This window comes from Kogia breviceps, chromosome 8, assembly GCF_026419965.1.
Source record: "Kogia breviceps isolate mKogBre1 chromosome 8, mKogBre1 haplotype 1, whole genome shotgun sequence".
Classification (NCBI taxonomy): Eukaryota; Metazoa; Chordata; class Mammalia; order Artiodactyla; family Physeteridae; genus Kogia; species Kogia breviceps.
In genome coordinates this window covers 53,581,019-53,599,648 of record NC_081317.1, presented here as the reverse complement: position 1 = coordinate 53,599,648, position 18,630 = coordinate 53,581,019, and the positions used below count along the sequence as shown (strand labels likewise).

Genomic DNA, 18,630 nt, shown 5'->3' with positions numbered 1-18,630 from the left:
ACAGCAGTATTAAAGATATTTTGAAAAGGACCCATAATACCATTTTAACCAGTTGTTGTACATCCTTTTGCATATTTCCTTCCAGAATTCGTCTGTGTTATAGATAGCTATAATAGAGAAGGGTCTGAGAAAGGAAAGAGGAGGCAGGTAAGCAGTGATTATCCAGGGAAAGATTATATAATAGAAAAGAAAGAAACTGGCAATGGCAGCTTAAGGTTGGTAGAGGAAGATCAGCTGACAAAGGAGACTCACATAGAATGGTTAGAGGAATCAGGGTAGGTATAACAGGGCCAAGGAATAGAATGGAAAAGCAAGTCAAAGATGACGGAAAGGTAAAATCCAATGCTTAGAAGATGTTTTCTACATAAGAATCTGGAAAGCATTGGTGACGTTTTCCCAGTGGTAGTTTTTTTTTTTTTTTTTTTTTGCTGTATGCGGGCCTCTCACTGCTGTGGCCTCTCCCATTGCGGAGCACAGGCTCCGGACGCGCAGGCCCAGTGGCCATGGCTCACGGGCTTAGTTGCTCCGCGGCATGTGGGATCTTCCCGGACCAGGGCACGAACCCGTGACCCCTGCATCGGCAGGCAGATTCGCAACCACTGCGCCACCAGGGAAGCCCTCCCAGTGGTAGTTTTAAGGATAGTTTCCAAGAGGAAAAGCCAGACCACAGTGGGTTGAGAAGTAAGCTTCTGAGATGTCTGTCAGTGAAAGAAAGGAAGTGAAGGGATTAGAGCCTGAAGAGCATCAGGGTTAACTGGAGAGTTGAAGGCAGTGTAAAAGGCTGGCTGTTTGGTATGAGGGATGTCTCAGTTTGCCTCAGAGGGATGCCTGCCTCTCTTGTAGAGATACTAAGGGGAACACAGCACACAGAGGCAGATACTGAAGACACTGGAGTGTAGGAGAAAGCAGGAGTCAAGTTTCATCTGTTAAGAATATCAGCTTGTCCAAGTAAAGACTTCATTTATACTGCAAGTTTTTTTTTTGTTTGTTTTGCTTTTTTGAGGTACGCGGGCCTCTCACTGTTGTGGCCTCTCCCGTTGCGGAGCACAGGCTCCAGACGCACAGGTTCAGCGGCCACGGCTCACGGGCCCAGCCGCTCCATGGCATGTGGGATCCTCCCAGACCGGGGCACGAACCCGTGTCCCCTGCATTGGCAGGCGGACTCTCAACCACTGTGCCACTAGGGAAGCCCTATACTGGAGGTTTTTAAAGCTCTTTCCATGTTTTTATTATTAAACAATATTAAGATCTTTGATTTGCCAGATATGTAAATGTGTCATTTTCTGTTTTGTCTAGTGATTTATTTTTCTCCTGAAATATACCAAGCCATGATTATTCTGGTTGGTATTTTCCCAAAGACAATCAAGGATGACCAGGGAACAAGTCTATTAAATTTTTCACCAATTAATCTCTGTAATATCCCCTGAGATTAACACCCTACCCTCACTGAGACATGGCATGAGGCTTTTCAGGGGGATTCTGCTGAGCATGGGAAATGTAAGGTCCATTCATTCAACAAGGGGACACAGAGTGAGATGCAGGGCCAAGAGGTCTTATGCCTAATGGGCATAAACCACTCATTAGGAAGCAGTTTAACATGTTCAAGTGGAGGAGAGTTTGGGGAAAGGAGGACAGGACATAAGAAGGATTATAAACTGTTCCAACTGGAAATGACAATGGCACATCAACTAGGGACCTGCCTCCTAGGGCCTTTTTGGGGAGCAATGAGAGCAGGGGCAGGGTTTTTTGGGGCAATGATCTTGGGCAGGTTATGAAACTTGGCCTCAGGTTCTGCTCTTCAAAATACAAGTTGTTAAAGGAAATTTCTGAAGTCTTCCTGCTTTTAAAAATCCTATAATTTTCTAAATTGTGAAGTAAATGCTGTATTAAAAATAGATGTTCATGGTTTCCAAATTGGGTTTTAAATCTTTAAAAGAGTACATAGCTGTGGAAGGTTTTCTAAAGAGAAAAGAGAGACAACAGACCTATTAATATGATGAAGATAAAAAGATGGGCAACATGGGACACACCACCTCTTTCCTTCAAACCTCAGTTTTGGGGGAGGGATTTATGAGACTCACTGGTTTTATTACACAACCCAAGGAGGGCTGTGCATGGCTTATCTTTAAAAGCAGGGAGGGGGGGCTTCCCTGGTGGCGCAGTGGTTGAGAGTCCACCTGCCAATGCAGGGGATACGGGTTCGTGCCCCGGTCCGGGAAGATCCCACGTGCCGCGGAGCGGCTGGGCCCGTGAGCCATGGCCGCTGCACCTGCGCGTCCGGAGCCTGTGCTCCGCAACGGGAGAGGCCACAACAGTGAGAGGCCCGCGTACCGCAAAAAAAAATAAAAAAAAAAAAATAAAAGCAGGGAGGGGACTTGTTGCATGTCTCTGAAAGTGGCTGGACCATGAAGGCAGGCTTGGTAAGCAAGAATAAGGCATGACTCTCACCTAAGATTATTGGATAACCTAGCACTTTAAAATAACCCATCACAAGATCAACAACAAGTTTAATGTTCACCTTTAATTAAAACAATCCTGGAAAATAACAAGAAAGAGGAGGAAACTTGAAAGTAGAGTGAACACTTTATAATCCTGAAAATGTGTCAGGTCACCTCGAGTAGAGTTTGTCAGATACTAAACACTTTAAACCAGGGTGTACTTCCAGCAAGACTTTGCTTTGATTCCTAATACAGTTAGGCCGAGTGGAAAATGACATTTTAAAAACACATGCTGGAGTAAAAACTACACTGTGGCCGTGGATTATAAATCACTAAATTCCTAGACTGTAGTTTTGCCTCTTAATCTTTACAAGAACACCTACCAACATCGGATCTTCATAGAATACAATTCATAAATTACCAAGTAAAAAGGTTAAGTCTTTGTCTATGACATAATTAACATTTTTGCGTGAATTAATTAATACCTGAGTGGCAGTTTGCATCAATAATCTCATCATTATCGTTAAAATCCACATTTTACAGTTAACCGCTAGTAAGCTGATCCTGTCTCGTCTTTTGATTCCATGTGTATGCTCTAGGGCCATGCCTCCTGGACCACCTCTCCTGGGCCCAGGAAGAGAAGATAATTTATTAGCCAGGGATGGCTATATTCCAGGACAAGGGAGCCCTATGTTCCTTCTTTATATCCTCCATGAATACAACCTTAAGATAATGCAATCTAGTAGATGCGAGCTCTCACAGTCACACACGGGCCCTGGATAGGCTCTAAGGTACCACCACCTCTCAAAACTTTCTGCAATTCTGCTGCTTAGAAAATTATATAAAGCATGAGTTGATCAGGACTGTGGAAATCAAAGCCAGGTCTCCCTGCACCCATTATTCATAGCCAAGAACCCAAGTACTGTGGCTACTACATCTTATTTCTTATTCTCCCCCTTTCACCGAACTATGGTAACGTTATCAGAGGACCAGAGGTAGGCAGAAGGTCGGAGAGTTAATGCTGCTAATTCGATTTTTTTCTTGAAGAGTTTTAATCAGTCCCACAGTGGTTATAATTTGATGCGATTTCTCTCTCAACAAGGTTTAATCCATGGTACTGTACAAAAAAGCATGGTCTTTGGCATGGGTCAGACCTGGATTCAAATTCTAGCTCTGCTACTTTCACATCTGTAAGATGAGGAAAAAAGCTATCTCACACAATGTATGGATGAAATAAGAGGTTTACAGAGTGAAAGTGTCCAGGACACACCTCACATGAAGTACAGTTCAATAAGATTTCCTTCATTCCTGACAAGGAATTCCAAACTGGAATTTATCCAGTTTGATAAATTAACTTGCAGGATTCGTGTATAAGAGTTCTCCTTCATTTTCAGTAAGGACAACACAGACTTGTCTACATTTGTCATCAGTTGTGTTTTTTTTTTCCTCAAGTTGTTTCCTCCAATCAGGAATGCCTTCTCCTACCCACCTACCTCTCATCTCCACTAATTCATGCTTCCCTTCCTTCAAAGCTGAGCCTAAATTCTAATTTTGTACTATCTGTACTACCTAATACAGGGTTTATATATAGGAGTACATAAACATTTCAAATGTTATTAAACAAGACTAAAGTAATTAAAGTATATTAAAAACAAACATGTTTAGAAGGAAATATTTGTACTTACTCAAAGTGACATGACAGTTTTATCATATTTAAAGCAAAAATAGAAGGGTCAGAAAACAAAGCAAGGGTCAACAATTCAGTTTTCAAAAAAACAGTACTGAGATTCTAAACACCGAGGTCCCAAACCAGGGCATTCTAGTAATTACCTTATTTATTTACTTAAGTAACATCTGAGGACCCCATAAATACATTTTCTTCCCATGACCAAGTAAGGGAAGGAAATTTTCTTTTCTCTGTGTCACCGACTCTGAAAATTTCTCCCTATAACCCAGTCCTCACACATCCCCATCCCCTATGTTTTCAGAATTCAAAGGCAAAAGTCTGCTTATCTCCACACACTTTAGTAAATGCTTTTCCATTTTCTTTCGCCTAGTGGAAGGATCTTTGACTTTATCTGGGAACATCTCACTGTGCAGTCACCTCTAGTGACCTAAAGAAGCCTCTTAGGGGTAATTTTTCTTTGTGGACCTTGACACTGCCTTGAAAGTTTACAGTCATAAATTGTTACCCACTGAGAACAATTTCTCAAACTTGGTTAAATAATTACATAGACACCAAAAGAAAACAACACTCTACTAATCCATTGCATTATCTTATCTCCTAATTCAAAGAAAGCACACCCATTATTTTGAATACCTTAGAGACATTATAAAATGAAATTACAAAATGGAACTAGAAGATTCAATAAGAAGGAATCTTCAAACTGGAGGACAGCATTTGTTATTTGGTGGCACCTTCTGGGAAAGCTTGATATTACAGCTCAGCTCTGTTAAACATAAATTCTCACACAAAAGCAAGTGGGGAAAATTCTGAGAGCGGGGAGATAGTGCTGATGATACATTATAATACTGTTATATATATATAATATATATATGTTATATATATATAATACATTATATATATATATAAAATTATATATATATATATTATATAATATATATATATAATACATTATAATAATGTTAAAATTCAGAACTACGAGGGTCTGTTTTATTTTAAGCAAATATATGTAAGAAGTGAGAGGTTCCTGGATGTTTCATAGCACGTCCCTCAGTTCTGAATATGTATGCCAAATCCACCTATGAGGAAAACCTGTCACCTCCTGAAGGCTGTTGGTAGAGCCCAAACCAATAGACATTTCAAAGAAACAGAATTCAAAAATGGAACAAGAAATACGATATCAAAGGCTTTCATCAAAACAAAACAAAAAAGGGACTTCCCTGGCAGTCCAATGGTTAATAAGACTCCACGTTTCCACTGAAGGGGACATGGGTTTGATCCCTGGTCATGGAACTAAGATCCCACATTCTGCTCAGTGTGGCCAAAAAACAAACAAACAAGGCTTTCATAGCAGTGATGCCAATTTCATGAAGCACATCTCTGCGATTATAATATTGGGAATTCCTGGGAAAATAAGATTTGCTTCACCCCCAAGTTTCTTAACCTTTGAGCCTCAGTTTCCTCATCTATACAATGGGGCTAATAAGAGTCTATTTCACAGATTGTTTTAAGAGTTAAATGAGTTAAAACAAGTGAAGTACTCAGAAGGGTGACTAGCACATAGAAAGCACCGAAGGCAAGTTTAGCTACAAATATCAGGCATCCCAATGACATGGTAAAGCGAGTCGTGCAAAGACCTTGTTGAGTCACATCTTTGACTTTGTGTCTAAAGATGACAGATAGGACAATTACATAAAGATCATGGGTCTTAGAGTAAGAAACAAGAATGCACTGAATAGGCAATGCAGCTTCCTTGAAGGAGGCTCGTGGAACTTACTGGGAGAGAGATAAAATTCAATACAAGCAAGTGAAAATGCCGAGTGTTGGCAATTATTGATGACAACCAACTCTTCAATGACAGGGCCCCCTGTCTGTTCATGACCCTCAGCTACCTAAGGGCGTCTAAGGAATTATTTAACTTAAAAACTGAAAAACCATTTGGGCTTAGTATGGCACCCAAACAAGGAAGAGAAAGCGCCTCTAACGTAGTTTTTTAAAAAAATCTCCCTTTTAATTGCTTCAATCTTTTTTGGAACAAATGAGGAATGTGGCTGAATAAATGATCAGTTGATTGACTAGGCTGCATCCTCCTTCATCTGATCACAACTAGCACAGACAACAAGCAACCAAGCATTAGGAACAGGTCAGGTGAAATATCTCCATGTATCCAACAAAGGTAACTTTCTGCCAATTACGTTAATGAATGTTCCACGCTGGGCTGCATCTACCAGAGGAGAACTGCACCCCTTCAGGTATGTTTACTTCCAGTTATAAAATGCAGAGAACAGGAGTCCAGAATGAGAGCCCCCAACCCCCTGCCCCCGCCACAGGGTCAGGGCAGCGCTTTAATGAAGGGCTTCTCTAGCTGCTCACTCCCCATCCTTACAGACTTTACAGCTCTTGCATGTGCTGGAATTACAAGTCATTAAAAAACCACTTTGAAAGCACAACAAGGACCTTCTTCTCTGACTGTGACAACCTTCCATCACATAAAAACCTGAGAACAGTGCTTCAACAGCAGGACATTTACTGCCAGCTCCGGACAGTGTAAGCAGGGCAAGGCACAGGGTGGGGCTGGAGGAAATGAGGCACCACAAAAGGAGGGAAGTTTCTTTTTCCTTCTCCTTCCTTTTTTTCCTTTTCCAAAGAAACTTCTGCTAAGGTGGTTTGCAGTGTTTACCCTGTATCTGAACCACCACCCATCCTTGGGAAAACCCACTCCATTTGATGAGATTTCATCTTTCTCCCTCAAGATTTTATCCAGGAAAACAGTTTGGTAAGCCAAGCTATCAAGACACGATTACAATTTCATTTCTCACACTTCAGGTTGAAGTGGGTAACATTTTACCAAATGTAGTCTGACCATTTACAAGGAAAGATATTTAAAACTTTTAACTTCTGCACTTTTAAATTACAATTAAATCTCTACAAAGCAAGGTGAAAAAAAGGTAAAGGCAATGATAAGGAAATTACTAGCATAACCAAATCTGATCATAAATGGTTATTTCAATTTTCTTTTACTGTTTTTTCCCCTTCTCTGCTATGAATACTAAACTTCCTCGTACCACAAAACAAGATCAACTCAATAAACTTCTCTTTAGAAGCAGAGTTACATGAAAAACAAAAACTAGGGAATTACAGGAAGGGTAAAGGATGTTTATTTTTTTATTCTCGATTAAAGTTTAAACAGGTTAATGCAAAACACAATTACAAACTTTTAGTTGACCCAGATACACTCAGCGCCTCACCCTTTCTAGCTGCTAGTGAGCGCCAGTGACTAGTAAGAACAGTCACTTGCCGTAAGTGACCATTATGGCCACAAAAAGATGAATTCCTCAACCAAGAACAGCTTTACTCTAATGGAATTACCTAAGTTCTTGAATGCAAAATATTCTTAATGCTAACATTTACATACATAACAAAAACGGGCCCTTATCATGTTTTCAGTCTTTGCTAAACGCTCACCCACTATAAAACAGTCGTTCCACCTCTGTCCCCGCCCTCCCACCCTCCCCGCTGCCTCCTCCCAAATTCTTCTGTAAAGGAAAATTACTGATGGACTTTCATGTGACAATATTAGAGTTCTTTATAAAATGAGAAACATCTCAGGAATTTCAAATCCTATTTAAAAATTATTCTTTCAGTCATATTAATATTAATCCAAAGATAAAAGAAGACATCCTAAGAAATGATTTAATAGTAACAGCAATAAAAAAAAAATCTACCAAGTGCCTACCAATGCAGTACTAGGTAAGTCCTTGCCCTTTATCTCATTTAATTAAAAAGCTAAAAGATCCTGGGAAACTTTGGCTTAACTATTGATTTAAACTGAGATGCTGGGACTTCCCTGGTGGCACAATGGTTAAGAATCCACCTGCCAATGCAGGGGACACGGGTTCTATCCCTGGTCCGGGAAGATCCCACATGACGCGGAGCAACTAAGCCCGTGTGCCACAACTACTGAGCCTGTGCTCTAGAACCCATGAGCCACAACTACTGAAACCCACGCACCTAGAGCCCATGCTCCTCAACAAGAGAAGCCACTGCAGTGAGAAGCCTGTGTACCGCAACAAAGAGTAGCCCCCGCTCGCCGCAACTAGAGAAAAGCCCACACATAGCAACGAAGACCCAACACAGCCATAAATGGATAATAAATAATTTTTTTTAAGTTTAAAATAGATTTAAAAAAATAAGATGCTCTGTCCTGTATTTTCCCATGTTACACATGCACATCAATATCAAGGCCATATACCTTCTCAAGACAAAATTCAGAGGAATGTGACATATATTCCAAGTACTTTTTCTCTTTTAAAACATTTAACCCACTCTTGAAAAAGGACACTAGAATTCTGCTGTATTTTTGAATATCAAAAAATTTCTTTCAGGGACTTCCCTGGTGGTCCAGTGGTAAAGAATCCACCTTACAATGCAGGAGACACAGGTTTGATCCCTGGTCAGGGAACTAAGATCCCACATGCCACTGGGCAACTAAGCCCAAGCACCACACCTATTGAGCTCACACACCTCAACTAGAGTCTGTGTGTGCTGCAAACTACAGAGCCCAGACCCTCTAGACCCTGTGTGCCACAACTACAGAGCCCATGCGCCCTGGAACCTGTGTGCCACAACTAGAGAGAGAGAATACCTGCTCACCACAACTAGAGAGAAGCCCGAGTGCTGCAATGAAGAAACTGAGCGCCATAAGGAAAGATCCTGCATGCCTCAACAAAGATCCTGTGTGCTGCAACTAAGAGCTGATGCAGCCAAAAATAAATATAAATAAAAAAGTAAATAATAAGTAAATCTTAAAAAAAACCTCTTTCAAAGCTAGAGGTTATAAAGACTGCCAGAAGCCAAATCACGTAACAAATGGCTCATAACATTTTTTGTTTTAATTTATTTTTGTCTGCGTTGGGTCTTTGTTGCTGCCTGCGTGCTTTCTCTGGTGTGATGAGCAGGGGCTACTCTTCCTTGCGGTGCGCGGGCTTCTCATTGCGGTGGCTTCTCTTGTTGTGGAGCATGGGCCCTAGACCCCACGGGCTTCAGTAGTTGTGGCGCGCGTGCTCAGCAGTTGTGGCGCATGGGCTTAGCAGTTGTGGCTCACGGGCTCTACAGCACAGGCTCAGTAGTTGTGGAGCACAGGCTTAGTTGCTCCGCGTCATGTGGGATCTTCCCAGACCAGGGCTCGAACCCATGTCCCCTACATTGGCAGGTGGGTTCTTAACCAGTGTGCCACCAGGGAAGTCCCTCATAACATTTTTGATTAGTATGTTAAGTGATATACCCAGATTGACTATTTTCACAGTAATCCTACAAAGTAAAGTCTATTATGATCTCTATTTCACAAAAAAAGAAACTAAGGAATATAGAAGGTCAAATCGTTTAACTAAGATCAGTGGTGGAGCTGGGATTCAAAACACAGCCTGTCTGACACCAGAGTGCATACTCCTAATTATTTGATTACTTTACTACCTACTTACCTACATACTCATCAACAAATAAGTGATTCCTCAAAAATCATGCAGACATATAAACCATGGATGCACCACTTCTTTTTGCTCTACTCACATACAAAGTATATAAAAATCATAACTGAGAAGAACTATACAAATCAACAATCTAAGCTTCCCAATTCATCTTAATAGCACTGATTTTTATTTTTATATAAAACCTGAATCTAACTTAATTATGGAAAAGCTTCTTTAAAAAGTTCTTCCTTTTAAGCGTAAAAAACCTGTACAAAGGCAAGATATTTTCTTTACAGACATACTAGGTGAATAACAGTATTTCCCTGGTCCTTCCCAATTCTTCACACTTGTCCAATTTCTTTCTGTGTCCAAAGTCCATGATCTCTGCCTGCTATGTCTAAAATTACCCTCTACCCCACCCTCCACAAATGAACATAAATCTGGCTCATATTCAAATAATGAAGCTGTAAAGGTCATTCAACAGATCAGGTCATCTGATCCTACTTACTCAGATGCAGACACACTCACCACCAGGACAATGTGAATGGTGCCCCCTGAAGGTGGGCCTGTCCCAAGCTATCCAATCAGTTCCTCGCCAAGGGAGACTACGGGGTGCTTAGTTCTCTCCATTACAATTGCTTCCTGCTCCTTCGGTCTTAACCACAGGAGGGACACCAAGTAGGAGAAAGACCAAACACAGGCTACCTTTACCACCTGGGAATGGGAATTTCAGCCCTCCTCTATCCTCCTTCGTTCACAGAAAGTCTTTTGGGCGCTGGATTACTTGGAACCACTTCTGTCAATTCTCTTCTGTTCTACCACCTATATTTAGAAGAGTAAACCAAAGTAACAACAATAAAAGCATTACTACCAGAAAACTAATAAGGAAAGTACAGTTGTTGGGTTTTATACTCAAATAATACCCAAAAGTCTTTAGAGGCTTTCTCAGTAATGATATGCACACCACATTACAAAAACTCCTGTTATGGTCACTGAATAGGTGGCTCTGACACACCATGAATCATCTTGAAAATTTGCTACCTACTTTACGGAATTACAATTCTCACTCTTCATTCCAGAAGATTTTGGAAGGTATTGCTTTGGAATAACCTATCAAGTTGAACACGATGTTTAGGAAAAGTCATACCTTATAAATCATATATAAAAGGGAGGGAGCAAGAGGCAAACAAAAATAAGAATACACAGAATTAGCTAAAGAGGAACATCACCTGTGATAATTTCCTGTAGAAAGCACATTCAATAGTGCTTTATGAATGCTATTTGGTCTTCTCACAAATCAGCAAACATTCAAGAAAGGTGTCTTTCAAAATTTTGATGATGACCTACCATAAAAATACACACAGCTTCTGAAATAAAATCTTCACAAACCATTACTTACCCATACTAGTTACAATGTATTCTGATTTTCTTTTTTAATCCTGGTGATGACATGCTAAATTGATTTCATGGCTCACTAGTAAATCACAAACCACAATTTGAAAACCTCTGTTCTAGAAGAACTACAACACCACAGAATACGGAGAGACAAAGTTGCTAAACTTGACAATCTTGATAGATTGTTAAGTCCCTTGTTAAGTCCCACACCCCAATAGCATCAATGAACATTTTATAGTGATTTGAAATAAAAAGTCAAACATATGAAAAAAGTTCCAAGGAACATCTACATTAAGAGCAAGTTGTGAATTCAGAGGAGGGGTACAAAGCAAAGAAGGAAAAATAAATGCTTGAGATATTAGGACAAACCCATTAGGCTTTCGTCTCCATTTCACAAACTATCACTCTAAGGCTTTTACCAAACACTGGAACGAATTACTCCATCTCCAGTATTTTATATGCTACTCTGCCTCTAATCTGATTTAAAATTTTGAGATTAGCCATAGAGAGTAGAGGGCAGGAAGGAGGTGGTCTCTGGATGACTAGGGATCGGTACTGATGCCATGTCCTAATTCTGGCTGCCTTTCTACCCAGAATGGTGCAAATGGAGAAGAGAGAATCTGCTAAGGCCTCCTAGCCCTTGCCAGCATTTGAATTAGGAACTTTTGTGGAGCCTCCCTATGGGAAAGAAAGAGAAGTATTCTAAAATGGCCAGCAATTTTTAGCCAGACATCTTCCTTGACCGTTGTCTAGAAATACTGACAACTGAAATTAAAGACATTACTGGAACCGATCATGACTGACAAGTAACAGTAGAAGGCCAAAGCTAGAGAAAAAAGGGAAGTGAGGAGGAGATAACTTCATGGTAAATAATGTTCATTCTCCAGAAATAGAATGGAATACTTGAATTACTAACAGTTCTGTCACTAGAAGTGTAGAATTTCTTACATTGGTAGGAGATTAGAATAGGTAACCTGAAATTCCCTTCCAACTCTGAGAAATAGCAATTATAACTTTAAATCTCGGGATTTCCCTGGTGGCACAGTGGTTAAGAATCTGCCTGCCAATGCAGGGGACATGGGTTTGAGCCCTGGTCCGGGAAGATCCCACATGTCGCGGAGCAACTAAGCCCGTGCGCCACAACTACTGAGCCTGAGCTCTAGAGCCCGCGTGCCACAATTACAGAAGCCCATGCGCCTAGAGCTCATGCTCCGCAACAAGAGAAGCCACCACAATGAGAAGCCCATGCACCACAACGAAGAGTAGCCCCCACTCGCCTCAACTATAGAAAGCCCGCACATGGCAACGAAGACCCAATGCAGGCCAAAACCAAAAAGTTTAAATCTCAACATCAAATAATATTTTGGGGGATTACCAGATGGCCAAATGTTCTTTTAGGAACCCACAAAAGATAATCCTACCCATTAGCAAACCTTGTAATGAAGATATATACCCTGCCCCTTCCAAATCAGTGGCTATACAATGGGGGAAAAAATTAAATATTTCATTTCCAAAATACCACTACCTGGTTTCAAGACACATATAAACATCAAAATGTATCAAATCTCACATTTTAAATATACAGTGTATTGTTATATCAATTTTGCCTTGATAAGAGTATTAAAAAATACTATCACCAGTTTTCAATCTATGTAAACAAATTACTTCATTACACTGATCAAAAAGATCAACATTGTAGCTACACCCTAATATTTTCTGTTTCTTTTTAAAATTTATTTTCTGGTGTATTCTACTTTCATTGCATTCTTCTCACTTTCCTGGAAAGCATAGTAACTAAGCTCTGATAAGCATCTAGATTTTTCTGCTGCCATTCAAATGACCCATTATTATACTCTGGGACATATCTTTCCTTTAACAACTTAAATCATAGCCTACAAGTCTGCAGATTCCTTAATGATTTCATTTCCTTCTTTCCATTAGTTAAGGAAATTCATTTCTAGGCCATGTCTGCTTCCATGCTACCATTTTCTGGTGCAACTGTCATTCTCCTTCCTCTGTCTTTATGCTGAAGCTATCAGAAATAAAATTGGAAAACTAATAAGGGAAAGGAGGAAAACCAGCCAGACTACTCACATCAGATTTAGAGGACATATTCTCCTCTACGTCGGAATCATTGGGATCCACAATATCGTCAAATGGCGGTAAAGTTGATTTCTTCTTCTCTGACGTCTCACTTTCCATTTTGACCTTTCCCATCTTGCCATGAGATTTATCTTTTATCTGTTTTTTATCAGCAGAACAAGTGAGTATCAGTGGTGGTGCGTTAGAAAAACTTTTAAATAAAGCCTCTGAGCTACTCTTTTTCCTTTTTTTGGCTGAGAGTTCTTCGGAATCTGAAATGGGGGGTCTTTTACTAGGAGCCTTCTTATCTTGCTGTCCACTGGTGACCGTGAGTAAGTTACTATCTGGTTTTGGCTCTTTCGACATGGGTTTCGGTTCCTTGAAGGCCATCTTAGGAACGATTTTTTCTTCTTTCAGTGGTTTATTTTCTTTGGGTTTCTTGGAGGATTCTTTGGAAGATTTGTTGTGATCCCTGGAAGGTTCTTTGAAGGCACTTTTATGTTCTCTGGAGTCTTTAGAAGGTTTTTCCTTGTGCTCCTTCGTTAATTTGTGAGGCTTGGAAAAACTGCTGCTGCTGCTGCTACAACTGCTGCTGCTGCAACTGCTGCTGCTGCTGCTGCTGCTGCTGCTGCTGCTGCTGCAACTGCTGCTGCTGCTGCTGCTGCTGCTGCTGCCGCTGGGATGGATACTCCTGTTGGGGTCCTGCGGAAAGGCAGGGAGAAAAGCAAACTCTCAAAACGGAACGTCCATGAAGACTAAGAGCCAGTCTCCTTGCACTACAGCTCCTCAAAAGGACCCTCTGCTGACTGCTCCCAAACGCCTCGGAACAGAACCCGACAACCTCAATAGAACAGGTGGGAGCAGGGTGTGCGAGCGGCAGTGCGTGTGGGCTACCGTGATGGAGGAATTGAATGAGGCAAGCTGTTCTCTTAAGCATGACAAGCATGGAGTTCTAACCATTTCAAGTCAACAAATGTTCACTACACACTTGTCCCAGGAGAGACAAAGCTGGATAACACATGGCTCCTACTCTCAGTAACTGTGACACATCTATGATTCATGGTTATTGTAGGAGCCACCGATCACAACAAAAGGAAGAGAGGAAATTAATTCTGTTGGGGGAGGCAGAGAAGAATAATTCAGAGATTTATGGGGAATTAACACCTCAATGAGGTCCTCAAGAGAAGCAGGTGATTACTAGAAAGGCAAGAATGAAAAGGTACTAGCTCATCCTAATCCCATGGAGACCAGGGACTACAATGAACTAAAACAATGAGGCATCAAAGCATAGCCTATATTTAGGGAGCAGCATCCAACGACAGCAAAGATTGAGAAGGAGGTAGAAAAACAGGCCAGGGTCACATAGTGAGGCCAGATAATATTAAATTTTAAATGACTTTTTAATATAAAGAATCACAAGACCGAAAAAAGAAATAAAATAATTCTCAATTTTAGATAAAAAGCAGGTTTTTTTTTTCTGACCAAACTTCAGTTAAGGAACACATCTCCCATCCACTAGCAACAACAACAACGACAACAACAAAAGGAAAGAAAAAAGAAAAGAAAAGTCTAAAAGAACAAAGATTTCACCTAATGGTCATCAAATGGACTGAAAAGTCTTTGGCAATCACGTTGTGTAATCATGACAAAAGAGTTAATCGCTGCCTGTTCCACTTTAAATGTGTTCAATTTTTTCACTCATATAAATACCTCAGAATATATAACCTATAAATAAGCTTTCTATCTAGGAACACAATCTAAGTCCATACTTACCATGTTTCTGAACCTCTATCATTCACATAGTAAGAATAAGAAATGGAAGTAGATCCTGGACATGCAAAAATCCACACCAATACTAAAAGAAGAACTCTTTCTTGTTTACTTCCACCTCCTAATGGAACCAAAGACAATTAAATGTCCAGAGTTTCAACTAGAATTTAAATCTTCAGGCCTGTTATGTTTCACCTCTAACTTACCCACTTAAGTCCAATGATATGTAAACCAATACTGTATTCCTTAAATATCTAGCAGGACACAGGAAAGACAGTAGGCAAGGGCCATGCTTCTCATGAAAATGAACAATCTACTAACTGGGGCTATGCAAAAAAACAAAAACAAATATATACAGATTAACATCATAAAGCCATACCCAAAATTAAAAATTATTGTTCTATGTTAGTGGGAATACGTATTTTTTTATTACAAAAATTTTTGTCTTATTTGCTCAACAACAAAATGACATATACCAATTATTCCATTTATTTTTCCCAAGTGAGCATTTGGTTTCAAAATTCTAAAATGGATAAAGTTACTAAGACATGTTTTTGTCCATTAAACTAGATAATTCCTTACAAAACACCTTAATCTGAGATTTAAAAGCAGAATGCTAAAGATAGTACATATTCATATTACTGAAAGGACATTATTTTATAAATTCTATTAAATTTCCTGGCATGTTAAGCAATACTATGAATAATTAAAATAAAGTATTATGGACAAACTAAATTAAGGGAGACCAGTTTGAAATCTAATATACTTGAGTTTTTTTTTTAATTGGTTTGTTGACCCACTGAATTTTGTCAGTTTGCAAATGGTATTCTAATTATGGCTCTAGAACACCCAAGCACTGCTGTTTAATATTCAACCTTCATGGAGTATTCTACACATTTTTATAAATACACAAATTTAAGCTACCAACATATTTTCTAGCATTAAGCATTTAAAAATATAACATTTCAGCACACACACACAAAAAGGACTCTATACGGGTCCTTCCATGATTTATTTTTAAAATTCTTTTGTAGGACAAACTGAATTCTTAAGGCAAAGTACATAGTGGTATACGACACAGATTCTTGTGTCATAGAAAGTTCAAGTTCTCATCTTAATTACATACATATGATGTTAAGTACAAAACTCAAGAAATTTTATAACTTTACTCCCCATGTTGGTCTAGGTATTAAATGCCTACTCTCACCTTTTCACCCACCCAACAAATCTTGGTATAAGCAAGTGACCCAATTATTCTTGTTCCTTCCACTTTACCAAAAAGCATTATTTAAGCTAAAGCAACTCAGAGTTAACAATGGAAACATATTCCATAAAAACACCCCAGACAAAAATTTAGAAAATAACAAAAACTGAGAGAACAGTTTCTATTCTAGAGGGCTACATTTTCTTTGGCCTGGGCCTGTGATAAATGGCAAATGTACATCAACTGCCTCCATAGTCATACATGTAATAAATGTAAAACAGAGGCTTAGATACAACGTCAGGAATTAAATTGTTACTGACACAGAATAAAAGCTTTCACTGATTCTCAGCCTATCTATCCCATACCAATTGAGAATCAAGTCACTGGCTTTTAAAATTTTTTACTGAACTATTAACCTCAATATTAAGTGCCACTAAGCAGCACAGACTAATTACCGTTCAACATAAAGTTTACACATGTATAATTCAAATTCTCTTTGCCTAAGGCTGACTAGGACAAACTGAATATCAATATAGGGAGAGCATATGACATAATTCATATCTCAAATATTTAAGGCCAATGACTGTTTAAACATAAATATACATATATCTGTACTAACTTTAAAACTTGTGAATATAGGGTACAGTATTTTCCTTCATCCACGGAGATTCTACTGAATGCTTCCTTGTTTCAATTTTCTGGAACAGAATGGGTCCCTTTAATTTATAATCTCCTCTAATACTACTTGTCAGCAAGTCCAGTAGGTGGCTTAAGAAAAGAACAGGTTGCAACTATTGGCCAGAATAAGGTTTTCTGATTATATATGACTCTCAATTTCCATGTTATCACCATGTCTTCTTCTTAGCACCACTGATAACTCAAAGGTGATTCTTTCTCCAGCTCCTATTTCTTCATCTTCCTATCCTCTTATTTTTGGTCTCTGTCCTACCCTAACTGACTTCTGTGTTGTGTAAGATATTCAGATCATTCATATGTTGTTTAATAAAATTTGAAATGTACAAATAAACTCTCCCAGAAGAGTTTTATGTATCTAAAACCAATAAACTCTCCAAAAAGAGTTTATTTGTCCAAAACACATCTTTAAAGGACACTTCCTAGAAACTGTAGTAATAGTCCAAGATGTTATACATAGGAAGGGGTGGGGAAAACCATGACAGTCAAATATGGCTTTCCAAATAGAAATTTCTTCTGTAATGCCATTAAACACATGATAAATGACACAGAGGGATGAAATCCCAACTGGGGCTATGACTAAAGTAAAAAAATTCAGGATTCTGGGGAGAAAAAGAACCTTGAATTTGACTTACCTTCTCCCACTCCAATCCCAAATCTAACCCATTTACCTCTCTTGAACCAGTCAGCTCCAGGGGCCAACAGGTAGTGAGTGGGGCCTGAAAAATGTGACCTTGGGATTATAAGCATCTTGAGAGAGAACTGATGTAGGGCTTGCTCTGCTCTGGATATCACTCAAGACCCAGAAGAGTTCTACACATACATAACTGCACAAGTGTGGCCAGTCTTCCTGGCCCCCAAAGTGCTCAGGGGGCACTCAAGAGGAGAGAGAGTCCCCTCAATGCCTGAAGCTAGGAATGCAAGAAGACCAGAAGGAAGGGACAAGGTCCTCCAAGTACACATGAAATATACAACATGCCTGCTGCTATAGCACAGGCTGAGGTGCCTGGACCTTCCATCCCGTATAGAATTAAAACAAACTAAGGTCCCCTAACAGCTCCACCTGAACCCCAATGCACATATAAACAAGATACCTAACGACAGGAGACCGTGGGAGAGAGCAGACCTAACAGATCTCCTGAAGGACAGAGACAAAATACTGAGGCCAAAAATCGTATGACTACTTAAGGAGAGTCAAGTAGAGAGCAAAAAATAATTTCTACAGAATTTTAGAAAATTAATTAGATGAAAATTTAAAGAAGTAAAATCTTTAAGCTGAATAATTCAGTAGATAAATTAAAAGAGAAGATGGGGTCTAACTGATGAATTAGAGTGAATGAAGGACCAACTGGAAGAAATCTCAAAGCATAAACTGAAAATACAAAGAGATGAAAATCATAAAAGAAAAAGAGAAAGGACTTGAAGAACAGATTAAGGCAACCTAACTAACATACCGACTATAGGAAAAGTTTCCAAGGAGTCTCCAGAGGGGGAAAAGGAAAAGATATTAAAGTAATATGAAAGAAAATTTCCATGAACTAAAGAAGAGATTGAATTGCAAACTTACAGGGCTCTCCAGGATCCAGCCAGGACTAATGAAGGGAAAGCCACATGTTCAAGAACATCACACTAAAATTCCTAAACTTTAAGGATAAAAAGAAAACCTTACAAGCTACCAGAAAGAATAATTACTTAATACTAAAAAAGAATCAAATTAACATTGGACTTCTCATTTGTAACACTGGAATTAAAAAGAAAGAACAGTAACATCTAGATTGCTAGGAAAAAAGCAGTACAAGCCAAACATCCTTCAGTGGGAAAGTAGTGTTTTCCAAAATTTAAAGATTCAAAGATCACATTAGCTACCGCTCCATCATCTAAGGAAAGGACTTAAGA

The 18,630-nt window shown here is 39.4% G+C and overlaps 1 protein-coding gene across 2 annotated transcripts in view; it reads right to left on the bottom strand.

Moving 5' to 3' along the window:
- Positions 1-18,630, bottom strand: part of MLLT3 (MLLT3 super elongation complex subunit) — a 254,888-nt gene that overhangs the window by 53,744 nt on the left and 182,514 nt on the right. For both annotated transcript variants that reach the window (XM_059071141.2, XM_059071142.2), the window contains exon 5: positions 13,080-13,769. In XM_059071141.2, coding sequence (XP_058927124.1) covers positions 13,080-13,769 — 690 coding nt within the window. The remainder of the gene's footprint in view (positions 1-13,079; positions 13,770-18,630) is intronic.